Here is a 27,676-nt window from a genome sequence, read left to right as displayed (position 1 = left end):
TGTGTGACTGTATTGTAGTGTAGCATGTACGTTGTGGCGATCTGGAATTGTTCAAATGGTCTCTGATTCTGGTCACAATACTGTCAGCTCTGTGGTTTCTCTCTGTCATTCTCTCTTGCACAATTCTGCTTTTTTTTTTTTATCTTGTCCTCCTTTTCTTGATCTTATACCTTGCGTGTAGAAAGGCCTTGTTTCTTTCTGAACACCATTTCTGCTCAAACCTTAAGGTGAAGTCTGTTTGTATCTCGATGTTACTCTCTTTCACTGGCCAATCAGGTGTGAGCTGTTGCTTATAGGTTCTCTGCTCAGGTCATAGCTGGCCTAGTTATTTGTGTGCACATAGCCATGCTCCACTTCTGTCTTACCTCAGCCAAGGTGGTTGTCTTTAAACAGCATTTCTGCAAAGGTTTTGGGCCAGTCTTCATAATTGGTGTGGATTCAGATGGAAACTGTGGACTTTCGCTCCCTTGACCTTTTCTTCAATTTCTCAAAAACTAGTCCAATGATCTTGATTAAAGTTGTGAGTCTTAAATATTTCACAATGGGTAATTAATAAGTGAAATATGTTGCAGATCCAAATCTGTTTGTTAAATAAACATTTGTGACTGGTGACCTGACCAGCGATCAAGTTGGCAAAGTCTGAGGCTTGTTCAGATCAGGAATTCCACAGAAGTCTGTGTCTGCATCTATTTTCTGTCAAATCCAACTGCAGTCTGTTTACCATGAAAGTGTTTTACCACAGTAATCTGGTGTGGTGGCTGCGAAAGACAACAAGGAAAAAACAGCCTCATCACTCCACATTCTATATGCTCTTTAGAATAATTATAACTTCTGTATTTTAGGTGTAACTGTTAATGTTTTGTCATTCGTTCATGCATGTATGTTTAATAATGTCTGGGTTATGTGCCTTGCTTAAAGGTAGATGGTGAACATGTTCTTTCACACTACTTCCATTCACCCTTTCCTTTCAAAAAATTAAATGTACATCATTAAAAATGGAGAAAAGGTTTGAAAAAATAATCAGTGTGAGGAGTCGTGTGGAGTACGGCAGGATATTAACAGATTATTATTGTTTTGAGCCGTATTACTTTTTATTGTTAGTTAAAGTTGCACCCTGCAGGTTTCAGAATTAATAACATGCATAGTAGATGACTCGCTGTGCTTGCAGTTCTCGCTGGGGCTGTTTTGAATAAACGTATCAGTGGAGGCCTCCTTCTTTACACTTGAGACCACAGGAAGAGGATGGTACACAGAAATGAGTCCCTGTTAATTTAAGTTTTTCAATGTTTTCCAAGTTGCTGAGCTTATAGGGGGCACTGAAGTGCCTCATGACTGGGCTTCCCTGCTGCTCTAATTTTCTTAACACTGTCTATTGGCCTCTGTGATTGACACGGCACTGGCAACATGGCGTTTTGTACGTGAATAAATCATGAAACTGGTCCTTCTGTAGGCCTACAAAAGCCTTGCTCCAAGAAAAGCCCTGTTCAAATATTAATCGCACCTGTTCTGCTCACTGACTTTTACACACCTGCGCTTTTGATTGATTTTTAATGCTTGACATCATACAGAATATTGACAAACACAGAAGCAAATGTTTTTTTCTGATTTGTGTTGAGTGCTTTACACATGATTTTTTTCTGTAAACTGCTTTTGTTTCTAGTAATGAGCAAATATTGTTTGACATCCTCCTCTGGGTTTTTGTACTTTATTTGAATATACAGTATTATTATTGCATGCTGCTTTTTACTAAATCTGTCTCTGGTGTCTATAGTTAGTCCCACCTTAAGCCAGTCTAAAAGCAAATGTGCACACATACACTGTACACACCATATAAACACTGCACATTTCTTGTTGACTCCGCCCCAAACCCGCCTGCTATGGTGCTTGGGCAACACCCAAATGGCCACTCAGACAGTGACTGTGAAACATTAATAAGGCCTTTGCACGTTACATTTGGGAAGGAATGACATTGGGTTTAGGTGGGAGACTGCGAGTGTTCAGAAATTAAAAGTAGACTGGCAGGCTGGGAGGTGAAGATGCGTGTGGCTCTGGGCTTTTGTGGAGAATTTGCGAAGGCAACATTTTTGTCTCTTTCCTTAAAGAAGCTTGAGCTTGGGCACCATATTCAGGTACGAGGACACGTCTCTGCACTGCAGTGTGGATGCTTTTGTATTTGTGTGTGTTTCATATGGTGCATATGAACCAGACAGTTTGGGTTCTTTGGCATTGTTTTGTATTGTTTGATGATGGCAAAGGTACGGTGTTGGTTCCACTTAAACACAAGGAGCTAGGTTACTCTTTCACATCTTCTTGGCTCTTTTTTTTTTTTTGTGGGTCTTCTCACATATTTCATCTTGCGCTTTCAAAGAATAGGATGTTGCTGTGAGGCAGGCACTGGAGTTTGCCTCACAGAAGAGGAAAGTTGGGAGTTAATTAGCTGATTGCTATGCACAGCAGACTGTTTGATATGCAGTGTTGATGCCTGTCTTTCTCATACTGTACAGAATACCGCTAATCTTTTTTCATGAAATGGGTCAATTGTGGTGTACAGAGTAGCTTTCATTTGCTTTCGAGTACAAATACACATTATCACAGCCGATGTTGGTGTTCCGAAAATAATTTCAGTGTGCGTGCGGGCTGTTTATCCTCCAAAACAGCTGACTGATCACACTGGCTGTTTACAAATGAATTTACGCTCTCAGATTTGAAAGTTGGACACGAGTTTGGTCATCGGTGGCAACTGCATTTATATTTGCACTCCTCTTTCCTTTGTGATTACTATGCAGATATGTGGTGCAGTCTTGTTGAAAGACAATGATGAGCCAATGATCAAAGAATGAGCAGCATCGTCTTCTTGTGTGTACAGGCCACAGAGAACGAACCAGGTGACATGGACCTGAGTGGCCTGCCAGAGACTGCGGTCGACTCCGAAGAGGATGATGATGAGGAGGACATTGAGCGAGCATCGGACCCTCTCATGAGTCGGGACATCGTGCGAGACTGCCTGGAGAAGGACCCTATGGACAGGACTGATGATGACATAGGTGAGGAAGTGGTCAGGATAGACAGCATTTTGCTGGCATTGCGCTTCATTTGTTGTTTATTTATTTTGTTATGGAGAAAACATGAAAATCTGCACACAAAGGAAGCAGCCATTGGTGGAAATGAACCTGACCTTTTTGCTGTGAGGGAGCAGTGCTAACCACTGCACCACCTCGGGGCCCAGTGTTCCTTAAAGAACAAGCGAGCAGCAAGGTTTTTCTCATTGCAATTAAGGAAAATTGTGCATACAGTTGCCGTGCCACTTTTTTCATAATCACACATAGTTTTCATTAGTAGCGTGGGATGTCCACTCACCAACGGATTGATGGTTTCTGTCCCAATTGCATCTGTGTGTCCTTGAAGAAGGCACTGATGCCTGAAAAACTGCTTGGCCCTGAGGCACCTTGCTCCCATTGAGCTCTGGTAAAAAGTGGGGGAATATGGGTGAAATTTTAGATGTTCAGAGAATTGGTAAAAACACAGAATATTGTTCTTACTAGGACCGTCATCCTTCAGTTGAATCTCTTGCAGTGTATTTGGCACATCCTCCTTTTAATTTAAAGTGGTATCAGTAAATTTAGTTTTTCTGAAGCCTTTATTGCTTTACTGCTCTCATTTAGCATGCAGACTTTAAAGTCATTCATAAATCCACATCAAGCCGGCAATATCATTATCCCTTAAAGTAATGACTCAACTGCAGTGATAATGATAGGCAACCAGGAGAAGCACACACTCCAAGCTTTAGTTACAGGTGCGCATGGGGATGTGATGGGTGCAGAGAGTGGTGCGCTTCAGCCACATTCTCCCCTTCCCCCATCTGCTCTCCTCCCCACCGCACATCCTTCCCACTGACGGCAGGCGTTTCTAGGTCACTTCGGCACATCCTCTCGCCTCACCTCTCCCAGCACATTAAACTTTCAGTGCTTCGGCAGATTCACACACAGCTATTGCCAATATCAAGCACAGGTCAGCAAAGGGAGAGGCTGGGTGTGCTGCTTTGAAAATCGTCTGTGTATTCTGCACCAAACATTCCCTCTGTATACTAGTAGTGTCTGCATTGGAACCTACAAAGGTTTCCACCATAGCAATGGGACACTTCTTCAGAAATGTAATTCACTGCTGCTGTGCACAATGCCACAGGAGCTTTGGTTGGACAGCAGATATCTCCACTGTTGTCTTAGTTTGTGTGATTTCAGTGAATAAAAAGTGCAATAAAGAAATGGAGGATAGTAGCAAATCTTCGTATTTGAGAATTCTGAAATCATAAGGTTCAACATTTTCCATAAATAAAACAATTATAATAGCTGAGATTTTTTTCTCCCACTGCTGCAGTCTGGGACCTATAGAAGTAGGTTCTGTCTGTGGGTCCAAGGTCTTCACCATGTGATTACTCCACACCAAGTCATTGCAGACTCAAAATATTTGGGGTATAAGATCTTCACATAACTTTCTTTTGTAAAGTGCAGACAGCATCAACTTTTTTCTGGGTCAAATCACAGAGGCTCCATATGTCAAAGTACCTGAATACCTATTCCTCTACTCTACACCACCACTTCAACAGAACCTGCTGGTCCTTCAGGATTTACCTCTAAATCTGTTGAACAATTATTTTCCCTAATTTCCACTCTTGTTGGCTTATGAAAGCATACATACAGTTGTATGCAAAAGTTTGGGCACCCCTGATAATTTTCATGATTTTTCTTTATAAATCATTGGTTGTCTGGATCAGAAATTTCAGTTAAATATATCATATAGCAGATGAACACACCGATATTTGAGAAGTGAAATGAAGCTTCTAGTATTTACAGAAAGTGTGCAATAATTATTTAAACAAAATTAGGCAGTTACATAAATTTGGGCACAATTGTCATTTTATTGATTTGAATACATTTAGCACTATTTATTGGAACACAAAATTGGTTTGGTAAGCTTAGACCCTTACTGACCTCCTTACACAGGTGAATCCAATCATGAGAAAGTGTATTTAAGGTGGCTATTTGCAAATATTTCTCCTCTTTGCATCTCTTCTAATGAGTGGCAACATGGGAGCCTCTAAACAACTCTCAAATGACCTGAAAACAAAGATTGTTGAACACCTTGGTTTAGGGGAAGGATACAAAAAGCTATCAGAGATTTTAGCTGTCAGTTTCCACTTTGAGGAAGATAGTGAGGAAATGGAAGACCACAGGCACAGTACTAGTTAAGGCCCGAAGTGGCAGGCCAAGAAAAATCTCAGATAAGCTGAAGCGAAGGATGGTGAGAACAGTCACAGTTAACCCACAGACCTGCTCCAAAGACCTAAAACATGATATTGCTGCAGGTAGTGTCTCTGTGCATCGTTCAACTAAACAGCGCACTTTGCACAAAGAGATGCTGTAATGCAGAGGAAGCCTTTTCTGCGTACACACCACAAAGTTGCTTGAGGTATGCTAAAGCACATTTAGTCAAGCCAGCTTCATTTTGGCCATCTCAGTCCCCAGACTTGAATATTATTGAAAATCTGTGGTGTGATTTTAAGCGGGCTGTCCATGCTCGGAAACCAACAAACCTGACATGTTTTGTAAAGAAGAATGGTCCAAAATACCTTCAGCCAGAATCCAGACTCTCATTGGAAGCTGTAGGAAGTGTTTAGAGGCTGTTATTTCTGCAAACGGAGGATCTACTAAATATTGATGTGTTTTTTCTGTTGGGGTGCCCAAGTTTATACACCTGTCTAATTTTGTTCAAAGAGTTATTGCACACTTTCTGTAAATCCTATAAACTTCATTTCACTTCTCAAATATTAGTGTTTGTCTGCTATATGATATATTTAACTGAAATTGCTGATTTATAAGAAAAATCATGGAAATCATCGGGGGTGCCCAAACTGTTAGATACAACTGTACAACTGTATAAACACTCAGCAACTCAGCTAGTTGTAACATGGCTATAGAAGAATATGTAATTAAATGTTCTTACATGGTGAATGTCTCCCCCGTGCCTGTATTTGTCATCACTCTCTAGTAGATTGTCTCAGCAATTACACTTTGCCTAATTTGAAGGTCTGTGCCATTGGAGTTGATATTTAGTGTTATTTTCTCCAGGTAAGGATTTCTTTGCTGGTTATTCATTGTTCTGATGCTCGTGCTCTCTCATTGGTGCCTTCTTAGAATGAATTGGTCTGCCAAGAGAACTGCCCATCCTTGTTTTCTCCCCTGGGTGTCCAGATTTTTTTTTTTCCTTCAGAACAACCTTGTCATCCTCCGTTATCTCTCCTGTCTCCTCACAGAGCAATTACTGGAATTCATGCATCAACTGCCAGCATTTGCCAACATGACCATGTCAGTGAGACGGGAGCTCTGTGCCGTCATGGTCTTTGCGGTTGTCGAACGCGCTGGCACCATCGTTCTCAATGATGGAGAAGAGGTGTGTTTGTTGATATTAATGTGAATATTAGCCCTGTTTTGTGACGTGGTCTTGTGTGATTGCATCACTAAACGGCTCCATCTCTCAGGGCTGTGAAGTTTACTTTCACTCTTCAATGCAATGAATCTTTCTTCTTCCATTTCATGTTTTTTCTGCTCTATTAAACCTGAGTGGCTCACATCCCTGATCACTAGGGCTTCCTCGGCTCCCTCAGGCAAATAAAGCAGGAATCACTTATTCTCTCTGTCAGACCAAAACGAGACATGAGTTTGAATGAACGCAATTTAGATTTTTTTTTTTTTATATGATGCATCCAAGCAATCGAGAACACAACTTGTCTTAAAGGCCAGGGACAATTTTGTAAATATGCTGCCACAAAGAGTTCAAACATACTGTAACTGTCAGGCTGAAAATATCACAGAGCCAATATATCGGCTACTAGAATAATGACAAATACTATTTTCACTTGATAAGATTTTTTTAAGCCATATTTTTCATTTCAGTAACCAGGTGTTATTTGTAATAATGCTTTGAACTTTGTGTTTTACTTGTAGTTTGCTTAGCAAGTCTAATACCTATTTTAGTATTTGGGCACTCTACGAATTATGAGAAATTATTATGTTTAATATGGAAATCCTCTTAAATTAATAGATGCTGGCCACTATATAGTGTTTTCTGTAGTTTGTCTTCTCAGTCTAAACATTTCTTTTGGCCGTCAGCTGGACTCGTGGTCTGTGATCCTCAATGGTTCTGTGGAGGTGACGTACCCCGATAATCGGACAGAGATCCTGTGTATGGGGAACAGTTTTGGTGTGTCGCCAACCATGGAGAAGGAGTACATGAAGGGCATCATGAAAACCAAGGTGGATGACTGCCAGGTAGGATACTGATCTCCAATGACCAGATGATTCTGTCTGCGTCTTTACAGGAAAATCGAAGCATGTTTTGGATTTCGTCAACCCCTCTTCCACGAAACAAATACTTTTTCTGGGGGTGTAACAATTCACGGATATAAATCGGAATTGGTTTTAAAGTAAAACGTGCAGACCCCCTGGATCAATCTAAAAATCTCCAGACTGGTCACAGTAACGTTAGTAAGATGTTCCATAGCGGTAGGCAGTATACAGTTTTGTGTTTGGCTCACATTGCGGTTGAGAACGCCAAACTCTGTTTAAGCAGTTGTTAAATTGCTGTTTTTATTCCTGTCCAGATACACATAGTGTTGCTTTTGGATTTGCTGAGAACGATGTGAAATTTCAGCTCCAGTTTACCAGAAAGCACATAGGATAGTTTAGCCTAGATTCAGTGTTTTCCTGTGTTATCATCCTTCTCTGCTCAGCACTGCCATGAAGCTGTGACTTGTGATACGAAACACCTATAATTACTCCAGAGTTGCCATGGGGGTCTTGGTGGATTCCCTCACGTGTGCGTGGAAGTGTGTTCTTCAGATGCCATGACAACAAATCTATTTTATCAGTTGTTGTTTTGTGTAACAAATTGTTTGGACAGTTTATTGTATTGTTACATTCTTGATAGGAGTCTATTTCATGTGTTTAATCACAACTTTTTCCTCGAGATACCAGACTCTCTGCTTGAGAAAATTGCAGTCTAAAACAGGATTGTTCCTTTTTTAATTCCCTTATGAGGAATGAATCAATCAATCCATTATTTAACTTAGTGTTTAACTTAGAGTCTGTGTTGTACATTAATTAGTATTAAACATTATAATTTGTTAAAGATTTTTACGGAAATGCTCCTTTACATTTATTTTTGTGAATGTATTTAAAGAATGCAGTTAAAGTGAACCTTATAAGCAAACATCAGAACTGATGTAACCTGTGTGTTTCACTTTGTGGTCCAGTTTGTGTGTATAGCACAGCAGGACTACTGCTGCATCCTCAACCAGGTGGAGAAGAACATGCAGAAGGTGGAGGAGGAAGGCGAGATTGTCATGGTGAAGGAGCATCGTGAACTAGATCGCACCGGCACCAGAAAAGGACACATCGTCATCAAGGTGCCACATCAAAATTCAGTCTGTACCCAGTTTACCCCCACCACCACCACCAAAAAAAAAAAAAAAAAAAGAAAAAAAAAGTGGGGTTTGGATAGGTACTCAAAAAAAAAAAAAAAAAAAAAAAAGAATCACATCACAAATTTATGATGTTACATTTCAGGGCACAGCAGAACGCCTCACCATGCACCTGGTGGAAGAGCACTCGGTGGTGGACCCCACCTATATCGAGGACTTCCTGTTGACCTACAGGACCTTCCTCTCTAGCCCTATGGTTGTGGGCAAGAAGCTGCTGGAATGGTTCCACGACCCCAGTCTCAGGGACAAGGTACAGAGAGAAGTGATTAAGTTCTGCAAGGAAAACCCACGTGTTCCTGTATGAAACACGGAATTCACGAACACGTACACATTATAATGTCTAAAGAGGCGGAACTTAAAAAGAAAATGCAACAACTTCTATGCTGAAACTAAGTGACTGTTTGCACTGTATTTCTTGATTCTGCTGTACGCTGCGTGTGCATCATTACAAAACATAGACACCGTGGCATACTTGTCGACTGTAAACTGTATGTTGACGTGTATGTATGTTTGTGTGTGTGTGTGATCATCTGACCGCTACAGGTTACACGGGTAGTCTTGCTGTGGGTAAACAATCACTTCAATGACTTTGAGGGCGACCCTGCCATGACCCACTTTCTGGAAGAGTTTGAAAACAACTTGGAGAAAGAAGTAAGCGTAACTGCTTTGTTCCCTGCATTCAAATAATTTATTTAGTTGTCATTTGTTTCACTTTAATCCCCCCCCCCTTTTTTTTTTTAAGAAAATGTGTGGGCACCTCAGACTGTTAAACATAGCGTGTGCTGCTAAAGCCAAGCCGCGGCTGGTGACGCTGACTAAGCCGTCGAGAGAGGCACCCCTGGCCTTCAGCCTTCTGGGAGGTCAGGAGAAAGGTTTCCGCATCTTCATTGATGCTGTGGAGCCCAGGAGCAAGGCAGCAGAAGCTGGCCTTAAACGTGGCGATCAGGTGAGTGTGGTTTAATTCTGACGGGGTTTTTTGTTGTTGTTTGTTTTGTTTGGTTTTTTTTGGCCTCTTAGCATGAACGTGGAGCTGTTTTTAGTTCAACTCTGGAATATTTATTCTTACACTCCATATGTACTGTCGCGAGCAAAATTTGACCAACTCCTTTGGGTGACTGCATCCATCTCTGCACTGACATCTGCCCTTTCCAAGACCTTCAGATCTGAATTTTAGGGCTTAACAGTGTAAATGCAGCTGCGCATTGAAGCTAAGCTTGACAAGCACAGCAGCATCGAAAGTGAATTTTTCTTCTATAGGCTCCACTCATGGTGGGAAGTCACTCTGGTCACACAGAGCACTTAAATTGATCTTTTTTTGTCCGTGTTAAAGTTCATTTTGTTATGGAATTACTTCTACATTTTACTCTAGCATTAAAAAGGCTTTTAAAAATGTCTTAAATTGAATTTGCCAGTAGCCGCAGGAAGCCCACTTTGGCGTCCTCTTCTCAACTTGACTTCTCAACCATTTTCACACTTTGCAATCCTCAGGGTTTAAGCAAAGACCCTTAATCCATAAAACCATCTTTTGTGTGTGTGTGTGTGTGTGTGTGTGTGTGTGTGTGTGTGTGTGTGTGTGTGTGTGTGTGTGTGTGTGTGTGTGTGTGTGTGTGTGTGTGTGTGTGTGTGTGTGTGTGTGTGTGTGTGTGTGTGTGTGTGTGTGTGTACGGGTTAAGCTCTCTCGTCTCCAAAGGTCCCTTGCAGCTGTTTTTTTTTTTTTTTTTTACCCCAGTCAGAAGCAGGGAAGCTGCATCCTTTGGAAGTGTTCACTCTTTGCCCTCCACTCGCACCTTCTGTCATTTCAGAACATTAAATATTAAACTCAGATCTCATTAATGAGTGTTAATCGGACATTTGGTATTTACTGACCAAACAACAGCACTGAGTAGTCTGTGCTTTCACTGCAGTTAAAGGTGCCTTCCTGTTAGCCGTTTGTTTTATTGTAAACTTCGATTGCAAAGTTGAGTACATTTGGGGACAATACAGGCTTTTGGTGCAAAATTCTTCTATTTTCACATGAGAGGACTTCAGCTGCAGTTTTCAACTTTTCATAAGTGACATACATAATGATGCATCCAGAAAATTAACTGGATTAATTTTTTATTTTATTTTTTTTAATCTGTCGCAGCCAGTCAAGCTACAGAGTTGTGTGGCATCATGTTTCTGTTCCTGTAATTTAAAGCACTTTGTGGAAAACTTTTCCTGGTGCTGCTGAAACATGCACCTTTTTTCCCCTCACTTGCAATTTCATTTGGTATGCATCGTTCTTGATGCAGATTGTGAGCAGTTCCACTATTTCTGTACAAAACCAGCTTCCCACCCTCTTAAGAGAAAAAAAATGTTTTGCATATCTCACAATGATACCGGCCAGTCTGTTCTCTGCCTTCTCCTCTCTGCTGCTTCTAAATGTATTTGTATTTTGTGTTGGGGGAAGGTCATGCATTTAGCTTCAGTGTGACTTCACTGAAGTGCAAATGAACCTCATGCACTTGCAAGCTTGTTGTATGAAGCTTTCATACACAACTGTACATTCAGTGAAGGATTGCAGTGCATGTGATCAACAGTGGGGAAATATATCAAGAATACATTGAAGGCTCTGGCAACATGTTGACTGAAACAGGTGTCTTAACCGCTGGACGTTTTTATTTTTAGTGATTTTGTATTTGGTAACGTGGGAGACTGTACCTGATGAATTGATCCTTCTCTCTGCAGATCTTGGAGGTCAATGGACAGAACTTTGAGAATGTCCAGCTTAGCAAAGCCAATGAGATTTTGAAGAACAACACCCATTTGTCCATAACTGTGAAAACAAACCTTTTAGGTATGTTTCCTCAACATCAGATAAATGTTGCATACTGTTAGCATTAGTTGAGTAAACAAGGGAATTAATTACTAATAATTAAAAATCATGATCATGATTATTGAAAATGGAGAAAATTTCAAACAATAAACAAAGTGGTATTAGCAACATTGAATCAAATATTCCGTATTCTAAAATAATTACATTTAGGGCAAGTCTGAAAAAAGCAGGTGAAGCAAAAAAATTTTCCGGTTTTGTTCCTTTTTTCCCTTCTTATGGGATTGGGGGTGGGGGGTTGGAAATCACTCACTTACAGCATATAGAACATATTTATAAATGTACAGTGTATGAATATATTCAGTGCATCTGAAAATGATTTACATTAATTACTTATTTCTACTCACAACACCCCATAATGATTACATAAAAATGTTTTTTGTTTGTTTTGTTTTTTAATTTTTTGCAGATTTATTAAAAACTAAGAAATCACATGTATATAACATGCTCAATGTACATTTTGCAGCATCTCTCAAGCTCCATTAGGTGGGATAGGGAGCATCAGTGCACAGCCATTTTCAGATCTCTCCAGAGACGTTCATTCAGATTCACGTCTGGGTTCTGCCTGGGCCACTCAAGAATATTCACAGAGTTGTCCTGAAGCCACTCCTTTGATATCTTGGCTGTGTGTTTAGGGTCATTGTCCTGCTGAAAGATGAACCGTCACCCCAGTCTGAGGTCAAGAGTGCTCTGGAGCAGGTTTTCATCCAGCATGACTCTGTATATTGCTGCATTCATCTTTCCCTCAATCCTGACTAGTCTCCCAGTTCCTGCCACTAAAAAATATCCTCACAGCATGATGCTGCCACCACCATACTTCACTCTAGGGATGTGCCTGGTTTCCTCCAAATATGACGCCTGGCATTCACGCCAGATAGTTCAGTCTTTGTCTCATCAGACCAGAGAATTTTATTTATCATGGTCTGAGAGTCCTTCAGGTGCCTTTTGACAAACTCCGGGTGGGCTGACTTGTGCCTTTTAGTAAGAAGTGGCTTCTGTCTGATCACTCTACCATACAGGCCTGATTGGTGGATTGCTGCAGACATGGTTGTCCTTCTAGAAGGTTCTCTTCTTTCCAGAGGAATGCTGGAGCTCTGAGAGAGTGACCATTGGGTTCTTGGTCACCTCCCTGACTAAGGCCCATCTCACCTGGTTGGTCGGTTTAGACAGGTGGCCAGCTCTAGGAAGAGTCCTGGTGGATCTGAACTACTTCCATGTATGGATGATGGAGGCCACTGTGCTCATTGGGACCTCCAAAGCAGCAGAAATGTTTCTGTACCCTTCCCAGATTTGTGCCTGGAGACAATCCTGTCTCAGAGCTCTACAGACAATTCCTTTGACTTAATGCTTTGTTTGTGCTCTGACATGCATTGTCAACTGTGGGACCTTTAGTGGTGGGCACAGATAATCAAAAAATTAACTTCGATAACAGATAATCAGATAACTGAAAAGTTATCTTTGATAAGGATAAACTGATAAATCACCCAAAAATGTATCCGAAGTTACAGATAACCGATGACCGATAAATTCCAGTATTGTCTCTGGTACATTTGCAACTACTGACAAGCTGAATTTGAGTTTTAACACCACGATCACTTTTGGAAGCATCAAAAGCGACAAAAGACCCAAACAATGAGCCAGCACTTCTATGTTTGAACATGCTGCCCCTGCTGGAAGCTACACGGCTACAGCACAGAAGCGCCCTGAGAGCAGCCATAAAGCGCACGTTTTATTAGTGCCGTGCACACGTTTTATGATGTTGTTAAATGTGCACTCAATATTGTCTTGACACATAAATGTTGGCGTTACACTGTGCGAGTTTTGGCCCTTTTTCAGATGATTTTTCATTCGTGCGAGAATTTTTTGGACTGAGTTTCAGGTTAATCGCGTGTCCTGCATCATGTACTGTACATGGAGTAACAAGCTGCGTTCAACATCTCATGACCACCTCCTGATCGCCGATCGTATGGTCAGATGAAAATCAAACCTGTTTGATATTATTCTGGTCGGCCGTCGTGAGTGTATCCTGCTGCTGAAGAGCTACAAGCATCCAACCACTCGCACTGTGCATGTGCAAACACCACAGAGCTGTCTTGTAATGTTTTTTGTTGTTGTTGTTTTGTTTTTAAACTTAATTTGTAAAAAAAAAAAAAAAAAAAAACAAAGCCATTTGCAAAGCCAAAAAGTTGATTTGACAACCGTCTGATATAACCGGGGTCAAAATACGAGGTCTATTAGAAAGGTAGCCGACCTTATTATTTTTTTCAAAAACCATATGGATTTGAATCACGTGTGATTGCGTCAGACAAGCTTGAACCCTCGTGCACATGCCTGAGTTTTTCCACGCCTGTCGGTTGCGTCATTCGCCTGTGAGCAGGCTTTGAGTGAGGAGTGGTCCAGCCCCCTCTGCGGATTTTCATTGTCAGGAAATGGCGGAATGATTTGTGCTTTTTTTCCATCAGAATTTTTTCAGAAACTGTTAGAGACTGGCAGCTGGAAACCATTAGAAAAATTTATCTGGCTTTCGGTGAAAATTTTACGGGCTTCACAGAGAATAAGGACTGTTACTACTGCTTTAAGGACAGCTTTAAGGACGCTCAGCGCGCCGCGCTCCGTGCCACCATCGAGAGCCATAAACCACTGGATCATTTCTAAACGGATGGCACATTCCACTGTTACAGGAGTTTTTGTCATGGAAAGAGGAGCGGAGGCTTCGCGCATCGCGGCGGTGCCGCATGGCGCACAGCAACGCCGTGATGAAGCCTCACGGGACATGTTCTGGCATGTCCAGGCACATCCACAATTTCTCGGATAATCACTCGATGGAAAAACCACCGACAGCTGTCTGAACGCCATCTCAAAGCCGTCCTGTGAGACCAAAACGGAGGTGTTCCTTTGTCTCGCTCCATCAGCAAATCGGTCGCGAAGCCTCCGCTCGGCTTTCCATGACAAAATCTCTTGCTAAAAGTGAAATCTGCCGGAAAATGGTTGATGTCCAGCTCTTGTGATAACCAGAGAAAGTGCATGCGACGGTCTCGGATCCACAGAGCCATCCGTTTAGAAATGATCCGGTGGTTTGTGGCTCTCGATGGCGGCACGGAGCACAGCGCGCCGAGCGTCCTTAAAGCCGTCCTTAAAGCTGTAGTAACAGTCCTTATTCTCTGTGAAGCCCGTAAAATTTTCACCGAAAGGAGATAAATGGTTCTAATGGTTTCCAGCTGCTAGTCTCTAACAGTTCCTGAAAAAATTCTGATGGAAAAAAAAAGCCCAAATCATTCCGCCATTTCCTGACAATGAAAATCCGCCGAGGGGGTGGACCACTCCTCACTCAAAGCCTGCTCACAGGCGAATGACGCAACCGACAGGCGTGGAAAAGCTCACGCATGCGCACGAGGGTTGAGCCTGTCTGACGCAATCACACGTGATTCAAATCCATATAGTTTTTGAAAAAATAAAAAGGTCGGTTTCTTTTCTAATAGACCTCGTAAATAGAACACTGCCATCTACTGATGCCCAGACGCTTAGTACTTAGGGCGAATACTGCCATGAACACTACTGGCCAGTAGATGGCAGTAGAGGCCTTGAAAACTTGCCAAAACAAAATTCCAGATAATCCGTGTCTGCTACATTTAAGATGCATGGAATTTAATAAACGCAAATACAATAACGTCTATAAATCCAGAGAATATATTCATGTATGCCTCTGGATGACTTGGGTGATATTGCCAATGTATCAGTATGGTGTTAAAGAAAATGATTTTTTTTTTTTTTTTTTTTGTGACCAGTTCTCCTTTGCCTGCAGAGGATAAAGTGGTTTCTTCTAAACGTTCTCTTCTGTTTGCGGAGGGTAGAACTATACATCTCTTAGGAAACTTTTAAAAGGTAGGTTTTAACTGATTTTAAATTTTAAAAATGTTTGCCGCTGTTCAGCTTGGTTTACTACATTATCGGTCTAAAAGTTATCGGTCGACAATTTATCGGAAGATAATTAGTCTGATAATGGTTTTTAAAGTTATCTAAAAAGATAATCCGATAATGAAAACATTATCTTCAATAATTATCTGTTACCGGATTATCGTAAGTGTGCCCAGCACTGGGGACGTTATATGTAGACAGGTGTGTGTCTTTCCAAATCATTTCCAATCAACTGAATTTACCCCAGGTGGACGCCAATTAAGATGTAAAAACATCTCGAGGATGATCAGTGTAAACAGGAAGCACCTGAGCAAAAATCTAAAAAAAACTTCTTTCACATTGTCATTATGGGGTATTGTTTGTACAATTTTTGAGGAAAAAAATGAATTTCATCCATTTTGGAATAAGGCTGTAACACAACAAAATGTGGAAAAAGTGAATTATTGTATGACTTTTCTTTGTTAGCTTATATTGCTGTGATTGTATGACTTTTCTTTGTTAGCGTTGTTAGCACCGAAGCGCAAGTTTGAGCTTCATTCCATTTTGGAATAAAGCTGTAATATAACAAAATGTGGAAAAAGTGAAGTGCTGTGAATATTTTCCAGATGCACTGTACATGCTTATAAATAATGCAGTATTTGCACAGGCTGGAAGAGCTTTAATGTCTGCACCATAGTAACTTAACTAAACTTTTGTCTTGGACTATCGCATGTCCAGTGTTTAAAGAGCTGCTAACCAGGCCTGAGCATGACCACGAGTTAGATGGTGAGGAGGAACATGACAGAAAGAACGGAGCTCCACACCTTCCAAAAATTGGAGACATCAAAAAGGCTAGCCGCTACTCCATCCCCGACCTGGCCGTTGATGTGGAGCAGGTGATGGGTCTGGAGAAGGTCAGCAAGAAGACGAAGAGCAACTCAGTTGGTGGCCGCAACAAGCTGAAGAAGATTTTCGACAAAACGATCACCAGCATCCTCCCCCCCAAACCGTACAAGTAATAAGACTTTAAAACATGTTTAAATGTGCACATGTTGACATTTATGTTTTTCTAACATCAAATACAAGATTTCTGGGTTTTTTTTTGTTTTGTTTTTTTTTTGTTTTGTTTTTTGGCCCGAGTTATACTGAGCTGTGTTCTGGATAAATAAGCTGAAAAGTGTCTTTCATGATTTTAATATTAATGATCTTAAATGTTCTACTCGACTGTCCTAACACCAGTCAGCCAGTATGAGGTGTTTTGTTGTGAATATATTATGTGGTTTTCACAGCTGCTGCTTCCATATCTCTTTACAGCAGAAGCAGCGCCCTCTGTCTTCTGTTAACACAACTGCTATATTTCCCTCTTGTTTCCATAGTGATGTTTGTGTGGGCCAATCACAGGACGACAGCATTGTGGGAATGAAGCAATCCAAACAGATCCCACCAGCTCTTCCTGTCAGTGGCAATCTCTCCTCATCAAACCCGGACCTGCTGCAGTCGCACCACCGCATCCTCGACTTCAACAACCAGCCTGGTGTGTATTTTTAATACAAAGTGGGTCAGATGTGAAACCTGCTGTAGGTTATAGTCACAAAGCAATCAGCAGGAGTCTTAAATGGCAATAAACTCTCTTAGCGAAGATTTAGAACCTTTAAAATGCCAAGTGGCAGTTCTTAGATCAAGAACGCTTTGAGAATTACTCAGGGACCAAAACTGTAACACCACAGAACTGCCTTAGTTCCTGGATGGCAACCACTCAGGAAGACAAAAGGTCCATTCCTACATCTCTAAAATAACCATCTATCTGCCACGGCCAGATGAAACGTGGGTGACCCCTTGGGCTTCTTCAGCTACTGTGGTTGGCTATACTCAGGCAGCTTGTGTTGGATCATGCACAGAGAAATGTGCCACATGGCCAAAATGTCAAAACTGACACTCCCTCACAATGCAAGTGATACACTTTATATTAGTCTCTCTACATAACTACTCATTTGATGCAAAGTTGTTCTAGCAGTACCCAAGCATCCTATTAAGAGACCTGGTACCAAAGACATCCACTCATCACCTAGTCACTAGGTCACTAGTTAGCATCCAAATCTCTCAAGCACATAACAAAACATGGAGCAGCAGCACTCATTATTTTGGTTAAGAATTGATCCCGATCATCGAGGATGTTTTTATGGCTCCTACACTGGTCAGTGTTTGCGCAGAGTGCGTGTTGGTTCATGTTGCAGAGTCCATCAACTTGTTTGCCTTTGCCAGTGAGGAATGGTTCATTGACCTTGACTTGATCTTTATGGAATCACTGGATACTCTGATTGCAGCACTTGAAGCTGAGTGAGGCGGTAAAGCGTTTAGGTTTGCGATCATTCAACTGCACTGCGGCCAAGTGGCACACTTTCCTGAGCATGATCTGGTGGGATCTGGAAGAAGCCTGCTCATCACCTGGCTGCAATGGAGAGATTGCTACTTTCAGCACATGATGGTCTGCCTGAGTGGTTGTCAGTCGAGACCCAGGGCAGATCCGTAGTGTGGTCGATGCATTAATGTGTGGCACCGGTGTGCATGCTCCTAAACCTGAGGCCTGACCTCGCCTCTCCCTGAATTGATCAGTTGTGCTCTACATTTAGCCTCAAGGTGTTTTCTGAATGCAGTGTGCTAGTTTGTGCCAGCAGCGCAGCTTGATTTAAAAGGGTCAGATTTATTTCAAATGTCACAAACTGAGACATTTCAGGGTTAAATTATTCTTACAGCTGGATCATTTCTACAAACGCAGATGGAGAATTGTCTGACCAAACATGTAACTGCAAAATGCAAATAAATACTGATTTTGCAGGGTATGAGCTGTTTAAGGTTTGTGGGTTATTATTGGAATCCAAACAAATCACTCTTTTAGTCCAACTTAAATACATCAGCATGATAGGATTGCTGATATTGAACCAGTACAATCAGATATGTGCTGGTATTGGTAAGCTTCTTATTTGCTTTTAGGTTTTCAACTTTGAACACTGAAAATATTTTTGTTATTTTGGAGGGGGTGCAGGCGGGGTCAGATTATCATACTGCATCTCAGTGTTCATGTAGAAGGAAAAGGTTTGGCACAGTTTTGGTTTCTGCATTCATTAACTTGTGTCCATCACACTGTTTTTCAGTGCCATATGTGTCAAGCGAGTACATTTTTCTGACCACAGTCTTATCTTTGCTGCTACAATCAGACTTTCAGTTGCTCTAGTTTGCACATCAAGTAGTCACTGGATATGTCTGTACATACTGTGAAAGTTGATTGCAGACTTTGCATGTTTCTGGTGGGTGTTAAGTGTGTCACACACTGTAGATCTGGGTGACATGATCTCTGAATGGTGGAAGAACTGGTTTGATATGCTGGGAATAAGGAATGGCTTTTCAGCACATCGTCACAGTATTTCCTTCTGCTTCAGGAAAGCGGTGCATTCATCCAGACTTGTGTTCTCCTTGTCTCCAGACATGTCCGACCAGGTGTTGCGAGTCTTCAAAGCAGACCAGCAGTCGCGGTACATCATGATTGGCAAGGACACCACAGCTAAAGAGGTGGTGGCCCAGGCCATCCGGGAGTTTGCCCTGACTGCTGCACCGGAGGCTTATTCACTGTGTGAGGTGTCCGTCACACCAGAGGGCGTCATCAAGCAGAGGAGGTTACCCGACCAACTCTCAAAGCTGGCAGACAGGATTCAGCTGAGCGGCAGGTAACCTTAATATAATTTACCTTCCTTCCGAGCCATAAACCAGGTGAAAACAACTTCATTGGCAGAGGTAGTGAAAGTCAAGTCTATCCTGCTCTGCCATCAGATACTACCTGAAGAGTAACATGGAGACAGAGACCTTATGTTCAGATGAGGATGCGCAGGACCTTCTGCGGGAAGGCCAGATCTCCCTGTTACAGCTCAGCACAGTCGAGGTGGCCACACAGCTTTCCATGCGAGCCTTCGAGCTTTTCTGCGCCATCGAACCAACCGAATACATCGATGACCTGTTCAAGCTGCGCTCCAAGGCAGGCTCGGTCAGCCTGAAGCGCTTTGAGGAGGCCATCAACCACGAGACGTTCTGGGTGGCCACAGAGGTGACGCGGGAGCCCAACCAGCTCAAACGTATGAAGACCATCAAGCACTTCATCAAGATCGCGCTGCACTGTCGCGAGTGTAAAAACTTCAACTCCATGTTTGCCATCATCAGGTCAGTCAGAATGATTCTGTTCAGCCATGTTTTATTTAGTCTGAACATTTGATGCAGTTGGTCAGATATGAGCTAATACAAAGCATATTTCCTGTGGAATCTCTGTCCCTGTAGTGGTCTGAACCTGGCTCCAGTCTCCAGACTGAGGGGAACATGGGAGAAGCTACCTAGCAAGTACGAGAAGCTGTTCGGGGACCTGCAGGACCTTTTTGACCCTTCAAGAAACATGGCCAAATACAGGAATGTGCTCAACAATCAGAATCTCCAGCCACCAATCATCCCCCTGTTCCCCGTCATTAAGAAGGATCTCACCTTCCTGCATGAAGGTAGGCGGCAGGAAGTGTTCTTTCCATGTAAACCATACATGTGATCCCATCACCATGTTTTTTTTTTTTTTTTTTTTTTTTTTTTTGTCTCCCAAATCTTACTTTGATTTTATCTTATGCTGAACATTAATTTTGTAGTTTTTGGTTCCTTTGGTGCCAAACTTTCCACTTTCTTTGTGTCTTCTGTTTCAGGCAATGACTCTAAAGTGGATGGTCTGGTGAATTTCGAGAAGCTTAGGATGATTGCAAAAGAAATTCGCCATGTTGGGCGCATGGCCTCTGTCAACATGGACCCGGCCCTCATGTTCCGAACCAGGTGAGTAACACTGCAGGAACGTGTCAGATGAACAAAACACTGTTGCATCCCTCCCTGTAGGAGCAGTCAGCTTGCCACTGACTAACCACATTCTGAGGGGTTAGATGGTTCACGTAAGATTTCTGCATCACGTTTTTCTTTTCTCAGAAGCAGCTGTTTCTTCTCACAACTGTTTCCTCCGGCAGCTGTTTGCCTCCACACATTTTGGCATAAGATGTGCACAGTACTGGTGTGAAAGCGTGTCTTTGTCTAATGATTTCTTATCCTAGTGGTGTTGCCGTTTAATTTCCTCTCCTCTGATTTTTCATGGGGGTCTTTTAGCGAAATGCTTCTCTTTGGTGATCTTGGTGGCCTTTCCTCTCCTAAGCTTGTCTCTTTCTCTCTCTTACTTGTCCACCCTTTGCCCCTGTGCTTCTCTGTTCATGGCTCCCATGTTCTAGGAAGAAGAAATGGAGAAGTTTAGGGTAAGTTTGGTCACTCTACAATCGTTTTGACCACACTGCATCATAGCCACTTTCTGTCGACCTGCTTGCTTTTGTTGTTTCTGTTAACGCTTTGAGTTGAACCCCTTCCAGTAACAATGCCTGTCACTAATCACTTTGATCACTGATCACTTTGTCTATTGCAAACAAAATGGACATGTTTTCTGAAATATGTTTTACTCATACAATAATCTCACCTACAGCTTCAATCCATTTCTAGGTATATTAAGTGTACTTAAAATACAGTGTTTTGTACTGAAAATATGACATATATAAATTTATTTTTTAACCATTTTCTGAGTTGAGTACAGTGGGGAAAAGCACTGAGTGGTGCAGTCACATAAACAGATAAACTGTGCACACGCCATCTGGTGGCAGTACAGTACTACTACTTTGATGTAAATTAAATAACTGCAAACATTTCGGTTTTAATATGCAGTATTCTTTTGACGCTATATTTTGAAATTGTTTTAGGCCGTATATGCTGTAGTCCCAATGTTTATGCAGCTTCAGCTCAGTCATTTATATTCTCCTCCAAGTGCTACTATGCTTTCATCCCTCTTAAGTCTAAGTCACACTGTGACAAATTGAGGAAGCGTATGAGTAACGGATAAGTAATTTTGATAGCTGTTCTTTTATGTTTTTGTCCTGTACAAATCCTTTCGTTATTTGTTAAATGCGGTCCTTGTAAGCTGATGTCCAGCAAGTCCGTCGGAAAGTTTTGTGCATGCTTAAAGCTTTACACGGACATCAGATTGAAAGCTTCCCCTTTGCCCTTTGGTTGCACGTTTGTTTACTGTTTTGTTCTGTCCCTATTTGTGAGCTTGCCAGTGGATGGCCTGTAGACATTAGTTTTATCTGTGCGTTACCTGTTCGCGTCCATCGGTAAAGTCGCCAACGGTTGTCCATCAGAGCTCCAAATCCATCAGAGACTGATGGACTTAGCGAATTGTAGTTTGTATGTTTCTGCCACCGTACACATCATTACAATCCATTCCGAATCTGTTTACTCAGTCTGTCTGTGTGCTACACGTAGTTGAATGCCTTCTTGTGCTTCTTAACACTTGATCCTGGGCTTTTCTGCTTCCATTTTTACAACTGCTAGCATCCATTTTCCTTTTTGGTTGCAAGTTTTCACGCATGTGCAACATTGTACCTCCACTCATATGATCTTGTTATGGTAAACAGTCAAACATAGACTGTGTTTACTAACCCCTAGAACCACAACAGTGTGTAAAGCAGGTGAATAAGTTATATCAAGCCTGTAAGTCAGAGTGGTTTCACTGGGGGAGTTTTGTGTGAAGCCAAAATTAACTGATAGTGGGAGATAATACACATAGTGGGAAGTGATAGAGTACCTTTAATAAATGCACAATGTTTCTGTTTTTTTTGTTTTGTTTTGTTTTTTTTGCTGATTATTGATGTGCATTAGCAAAAATGAACTTTCTCAGTGTTTTGGTTTATTACCACTCTGCATTCCGCTCACAGTTTACCCTTTCAATTTTCAGCTTTTTTTTTCTATGAATCCCCCAAACAGCCAGACAACCGAGTCGTTTTCGACATAGTTACATTTTTGGGATCTGATGAAAATTCAGCTTAAATAGTTTTGAGTCTGTGTCAGAAACTATAATTAATTTAGAAGCATCACATGAAAATAACTTGTCAAGTCCACAACTGTTTGGACAATGATACTGTTTTTGTAATGTTGCCGCCTGCGCATCACCACAAAAGACTTGAGATGAAACAAACAAAATGTGCTACTACTGTAGACTCTTTTTTTTAATTCAGGGAGTTAAAAAAATATTGAATAAACTGCAAAAATATTGCACAAACTGTGCAGAGTGCAGCTTCTATCTTGTAAAATCAGTTATAATACAGCTTATTGGTGTGTTGGAATACAAAATACTTTTCAAAACTACACATGGGAGACTTGACGCTAAATTTGAACTGTTTTCTTGAATGAAAGTCCTTCTCCGTTTCACTCCACTATGAAAGTATTAACTGTTGCATTATGCAGTTTCTGTAGTCACAGCCACAGAAGCATATAACTCTTTCAGAGCTGTCTGAGTGTCTTGATGGCTTCCCTCACTTAAACAGTCAATTACTTTTTAAGAACTGCCCACTCCAAACAGATTTTCCACTCAATGATGTACTGTTTGTGTTTTTTAATGATTGGTGTAAATGAAGTCCAAGATAGTAACTTAGAAATGTTTATGTATCCACCCCGTCTTGTCCAAAGAAATCTGGCTGTAAAAGTGATGCATTATTAGAAATAAATCTGGAAATTAAGGGATGATGTATAAAAAAAATTTAGAGCTACTATAATTAAAGGTGAAACTTGACTTTCTGAGTAAACAGTTTTGTTTCAGTGCCATTGTGTTGGTGCAGAGAAACAAAGTCACAAAAAATATTCCTTCAAAAATACCTGGGCATGACTTCATAATAAAATTATAAAAACACAACTCATTAACTAACTCAGTAGCCGGTTATTTGTTCAGTATGTGAGTGAGACTGTGCTCGTAAAGTGTTTGTAGTACTATCAGCTCTGACCGAAACCACAGAAATGTAAACTATGACCTGTTACAAAACACCCCCTTCCTTCCTGCCTGTTTACTATAGCTGTCATCTGTCCCCTCCTCTTGCTGTTTGGAATGTCTGGAATGTTGTTGGAGTTGAGAGAAATACCAAAAGCCAATATCTTCATGTCTGTGTTAAAATATGCTACTTCCTGTATAGCTTAGTAAAACACATAAATACAGTATTCAGGTTACTCACGACCTCAGAGAAAACCACAGTTTATACAGAAGACAGGAGACAAAATTCCAGACGGATGATTTACCAGGATTTAAAGATTCTGATACTTCCTAGTACTTGTCATCCTGAAAGTCTGAGATGATTTTAATGTGGTACTTTTCAAGCATCAAATGAAGAAGGGGAAGAAGTGCAAAAAAAAAAAAAAAAAATATATATATATATATCAGAGGAGCAGTGTTAATACTGGAAACAAAAATTGATTGTCCAAATAAAACATTTTGGACGTAGACAAATCATCCCACCCTATCTGTGATAGATAGATGTATTCACCCATGTTTGAAACTTGATATCAGTCAATTCGAGACAAACTGTTGCACAGATGTTTGGCTTGTAAAACCACATTAGATATAGTGATAATTTGGTGCTATTATTCTCCATCCGAATCTAGCACGTCACTGGCTAAATAGCTGTTTTATACAACAGCAAAAGATAAATAACAGTAAAATTGAAATTAACTCAACAATACATTGCCAAAATCTATAAGGAAAACAGTTATGATAATTAGTCAGGTTTTGTTCATATGTAAGCAGTGACCATCCAGTATAAGGATGAATGTATGGAGGCTTTTTTTAACAACATATTTGGATTTGTGTGTCTATATTGTTTGTTTTATTGTTTGGGAAAAATAAATAAACATTGGATTTCTTAAGATTAGAGCCATAAATTTAAAAGAAAAACACAGGAAACAATAAACAAGACACCAGAAAGCATCTCTGGTGGCAAATTATCATATTCCCAAAATGTGTTTGTCCCACATAGTCCCTCAAAAACAAAGTTCTTCCAGTAGATTATTAAAATTCACAACATAAGAGAGAGCAGTTGTTTACGCATAGTTACCTGTAGCTGATATGACTGATACATTACAAGTTCATGTTACATCGTATTTGTCATTGAAATATTACATACTACATAGTAATTATTCAATTTATGATGTAAGGGCCTTGAAAATTTAGTCAGATATTCTAGAATTTTCAGACTTTCTTTAAGACTTGCAGCAACCCTGAAACTGAGCATCGTATTTTTTTCCTTCTCTTCTTCTTTGTATCTTTGTTTGTGTTTGTGTGTGCAAATCTGTGTTTTTCTGTTTATGTGCATTTGCATATTTCCATTCAGGTCTCTAAGTCAGGGTAGCGCCAATGCAGCAGTGCTCGATGTCACCCAGACAAGCGGACACAAGAAGCGGGTGCGGCGCAGCTCCTTCCTGAATGCCAAAAAGCTGTATGAGGACGCTCAGATGGCCCGGAAGGTCAAACAGTACCTGTCTAACCTGAGTCTGGAAGTCAATGAGGAGAGTCTACAAACACTCTCACTGCAGTGTGAACCATCCATTAGTACATGTGAGTCATTCAAAAAAAAAAAAAACCCACTGACCTCAGGTTACTGTAAAATGTAACATCTGACGTGAGAACAGAAAGTCGCTCACCGTTTCCCTACACAGTGCCCAAGAATGCCGGTGGGAAACGGCCGGACACGTCTCCAGTCGTGTCCAGAGCTGCCTCTCAACAGAGAGGCCAGCTAGCTAAAGGTAACCAGGTGCTCCAGGTCCCCGCCGTGGCCCTCTACCCGTCGAGAAAGAAAGTGCCTGTCAAGGACCTGCCACCTTTCGGTAAGACTTTAAAAACTGCAGTCACAAATACTTTGGAGAAACAGATGAGCAGGGAAAAAAAAAAATCAAACCTCTAAAGATTAGTCAATCAAAAATGGTTTAAAATTCAAAATGAAAATATTACAATAAAGATTTAAAGCATACAGATTCAGCATGTTAGCCTGAAGATTGGCAAGAGATGCAACAGCCAGTAATTTTGTGCACCTTAGTAAACTTTGTGTCTTCCTAAAAATGAATATAAATTAACCAAAAATTCTTATAGAATGAAAACTAAATATTTATTTGTAATACTTTTAAATGTCAGCAGATCTGTTTAAGGTAATATGTGAACATATCTGCAAATATATATATATGTATATATATATATGTATATATATGGCTGTACGTTGCATTATCTTATTGTTGCTTCCTCTGTAGAACTGGCTTTGATTCCTTGTGATGATGCTGCCACCATGAGGCTGTCATGGCAAATACAGAACCAAACAGTGCAGCTGAGCAGCCTGAGGGTACAGCCGTGTTTTGTTTTAGTGCTGATTCTGCTCTTATTCTTACAAATGTCCACAGGAACCAGTTCCCCCCAGTCTCTGAAGAAGATTCTGTCTCTGTCTGAGGAGGGAAATGAACGGCATCGGAGGCACACAGAGGACACCATGTCCAACGCCTCCTCCCAGCTCTCTTCTCCTCCCACCTCCCCACAAAGCTCACCCAAGAAGGGTAAGCCAGTGATCCTCTCTCCCACCCCATCACCATCTGCATTCTATCAGTACTACACCACGAGTGCCACCTAGTGGATCCTAGTATATATTATATTGTGCGTTTGGTCTGATTTCTGTTTGGTCCAGAGCGATGTAGCTAAAACTTTCTCAAACATTTAATACAAACACTGTCTGGTTTGTCTGACCTCAAGAGTAGCTCTTTAATTTGAAACCTGAAGCATTTCCGGGTGTGTTTTACACCGTTAAAAGCTGAGAAATATGACCCTCTTGTTATTGACAGTCACCTATAACGTGAAAACATGCAGGTACATGTCAGCACTTGGTGACAGCGTCTTCTCTACTTTCCCACATGAAGTTGTGGAATTGATACTAATTATCTAAACTTTTCCACTCTTCAGTGTTGAGTTTCAGTGTTGAGTTTCAGTTTATCGTCGTCGTAAACTGTAGTTTCAATTTGAATCCACTGAAAAGAGCCACTTGGCTGACATGGAAATGTGACTTTGTAATTATCTGTGCCTCATTGAGGGGAAAAAAAAAAGAAAAACTGTCTGAGATTAGACATGGGCTTTAAAGATGACTTTAAAAAAATGGCATTGTTTCAAAAGTCAGTTCTCAACTCTTGTACCCAAGACCCCAGAGGTACAGTAGTGTTCAGAATAATAGTAGTGCTATGTGACTAAAAAGATTAATCCAGGTTTTGAGTATATTTCTTACTATTACATGGGAAACAAGGTACCAGTAGATTCAGTAGATTCTCACAAATCCAACAAGACCAAGCATTCATGATATGCACACTCTTAAGGCTATGAAATTGGGCTATTAGTAAAAAAAAAGTAGAAAAGGGGGTGTTCACAATAATAGTAGCATCTGCTGTTGACGCTACAAAGTCAAAACTATTATGTTCAAACTGCTTTTTTAGCAATCCTGTGAATCACTAAACTAGTATTTAGTTGTATAACCACAGTTTTTCATGATTTCTTCACATCTGTGAGGCATTCATTTTGCTGATTTGGAACCAAGATTTTGCTCGTTTACTAGTGTGCTTGGGGTCATTGTCTTGTTGAAACACCCATTTCAAAGGCATGTCCTCTTCAGCATAAGGCAACATGACCTCTTCAAGTATTTTGACATATCCAAACTGATCCATGATACCTGGTATGCGATATATAGGCCCAACACCATAGTAGGAGAAACATGCCCATATCACGATGCTTGCACCACCATGCTTCACTGTCCTCACTGTGAACTGTGGCTTGAATTCAGAGTTTGGGGGTCATCTCACAAACTGTCTGCGGCCCTTGGACCCAAAAAGAACAGTTTTACTCTCATCAGTCCACAAAATATTCCTCCATTTCCCTTTAGGCCAGTTGATGTGTTCTTTGGCAAATTGTCACCTCTTCTGCACATGTTTGGATTTGTGAGAATCTACTGAATCTACTGGTACCTTGTTTCCCATGTAACAATAAGAAATATACTCAAAACCTGGATGAATCTTTTTATTCACATAGCACTACTATTATTCTGAACACTACTGTATGTGTAGGCCCAGGCTGTCTTTCTGTCACGCCACATTAGTAGGAACATCTATAAAGATGCAAACTGTGTTTTTATGGTTTCATTATATTATGAAAAGCTGCCCCCCCCAAGCACTTGAAATGATGAGTTACAACTCTGCTAGGTTTGGCTAAGAACCTCTCACCTGGCAGTGTTTGGTGTCCTTCCAAGCAGGCAAAATAATTGACAGATGTAAGGAAAAGTTAATTTATTCTCCCAGGAATTTGGTGGACTCCCAGTTGTCTTGGCCCTACCCATGCTCACGACAGCTTGGAGGTGGCCCGGTGCAACTTGGTTTAAATTTTCGGTCTTTAGCTCTTGATATCAGGATCGTTCTTTCTGTACTCAGCTAATCAGCATGTAAAGTGG

At 41.0% G+C, this 27,676-nt stretch overlaps 1 protein-coding gene across 7 annotated transcripts in view; it reads left to right on the top strand.

Annotated features, from left to right (window-relative positions):
- Positions 1 to 27,676, top strand: part of rapgef2 (Rap guanine nucleotide exchange factor (GEF) 2) — a 206,587-nt gene that overhangs the window by 172,527 nt on the left and 6,384 nt on the right. For 6 of the 7 annotated variants that reach the window (XM_034182090.1, XM_034182087.1, XM_034182092.1 and 3 more), the window contains 18 exons: positions 2,867 to 3,044; positions 6,311 to 6,447; positions 7,167 to 7,325; positions 8,309 to 8,461; positions 8,622 to 8,786; positions 9,080 to 9,187; positions 9,279 to 9,482; positions 11,246 to 11,354; positions 16,023 to 16,299; positions 16,661 to 16,818; positions 18,766 to 19,006; positions 19,110 to 19,493; positions 19,608 to 19,819; positions 20,012 to 20,135; positions 20,576 to 20,599; positions 24,545 to 24,768; positions 24,870 to 25,037; positions 25,602 to 25,751. In XM_034182090.1, coding sequence (XP_034037981.1) covers positions 2,867 to 3,044; positions 6,311 to 6,447; positions 7,167 to 7,325; positions 8,309 to 8,461; positions 8,622 to 8,786; positions 9,080 to 9,187; positions 9,279 to 9,482; positions 11,246 to 11,354; positions 16,023 to 16,299; positions 16,661 to 16,818; positions 18,766 to 19,006; positions 19,110 to 19,493; positions 19,608 to 19,819; positions 20,012 to 20,135; positions 20,576 to 20,599; positions 24,545 to 24,768; positions 24,870 to 25,037; positions 25,602 to 25,751 — 3,175 coding nt within the window. The remainder of the gene's footprint in view (positions 1 to 2,866; positions 3,045 to 6,310; positions 6,448 to 7,166; positions 7,326 to 8,308; positions 8,462 to 8,621; positions 8,787 to 9,079; positions 9,188 to 9,278; positions 9,483 to 11,245; positions 11,355 to 16,022; positions 16,300 to 16,660; positions 16,819 to 18,765; positions 19,007 to 19,109; positions 19,494 to 19,607; positions 19,820 to 20,011; positions 20,136 to 20,575; positions 20,600 to 24,544; positions 24,769 to 24,869; positions 25,038 to 25,601; positions 25,752 to 27,676) is intronic. The other variant, XM_034182089.1, reaches the window with a different exon arrangement.

This window comes from Thalassophryne amazonica, chromosome 11 (assembly GCF_902500255.1).
Source record: "Thalassophryne amazonica chromosome 11, fThaAma1.1, whole genome shotgun sequence".
Classification (NCBI taxonomy): Eukaryota; Metazoa; Chordata; class Actinopteri; order Batrachoidiformes; family Batrachoididae; genus Thalassophryne; species Thalassophryne amazonica.
Note: the sequence above shows the minus strand (reverse complement) of the source record. Positions and strands in the feature narration are given on the sequence as shown.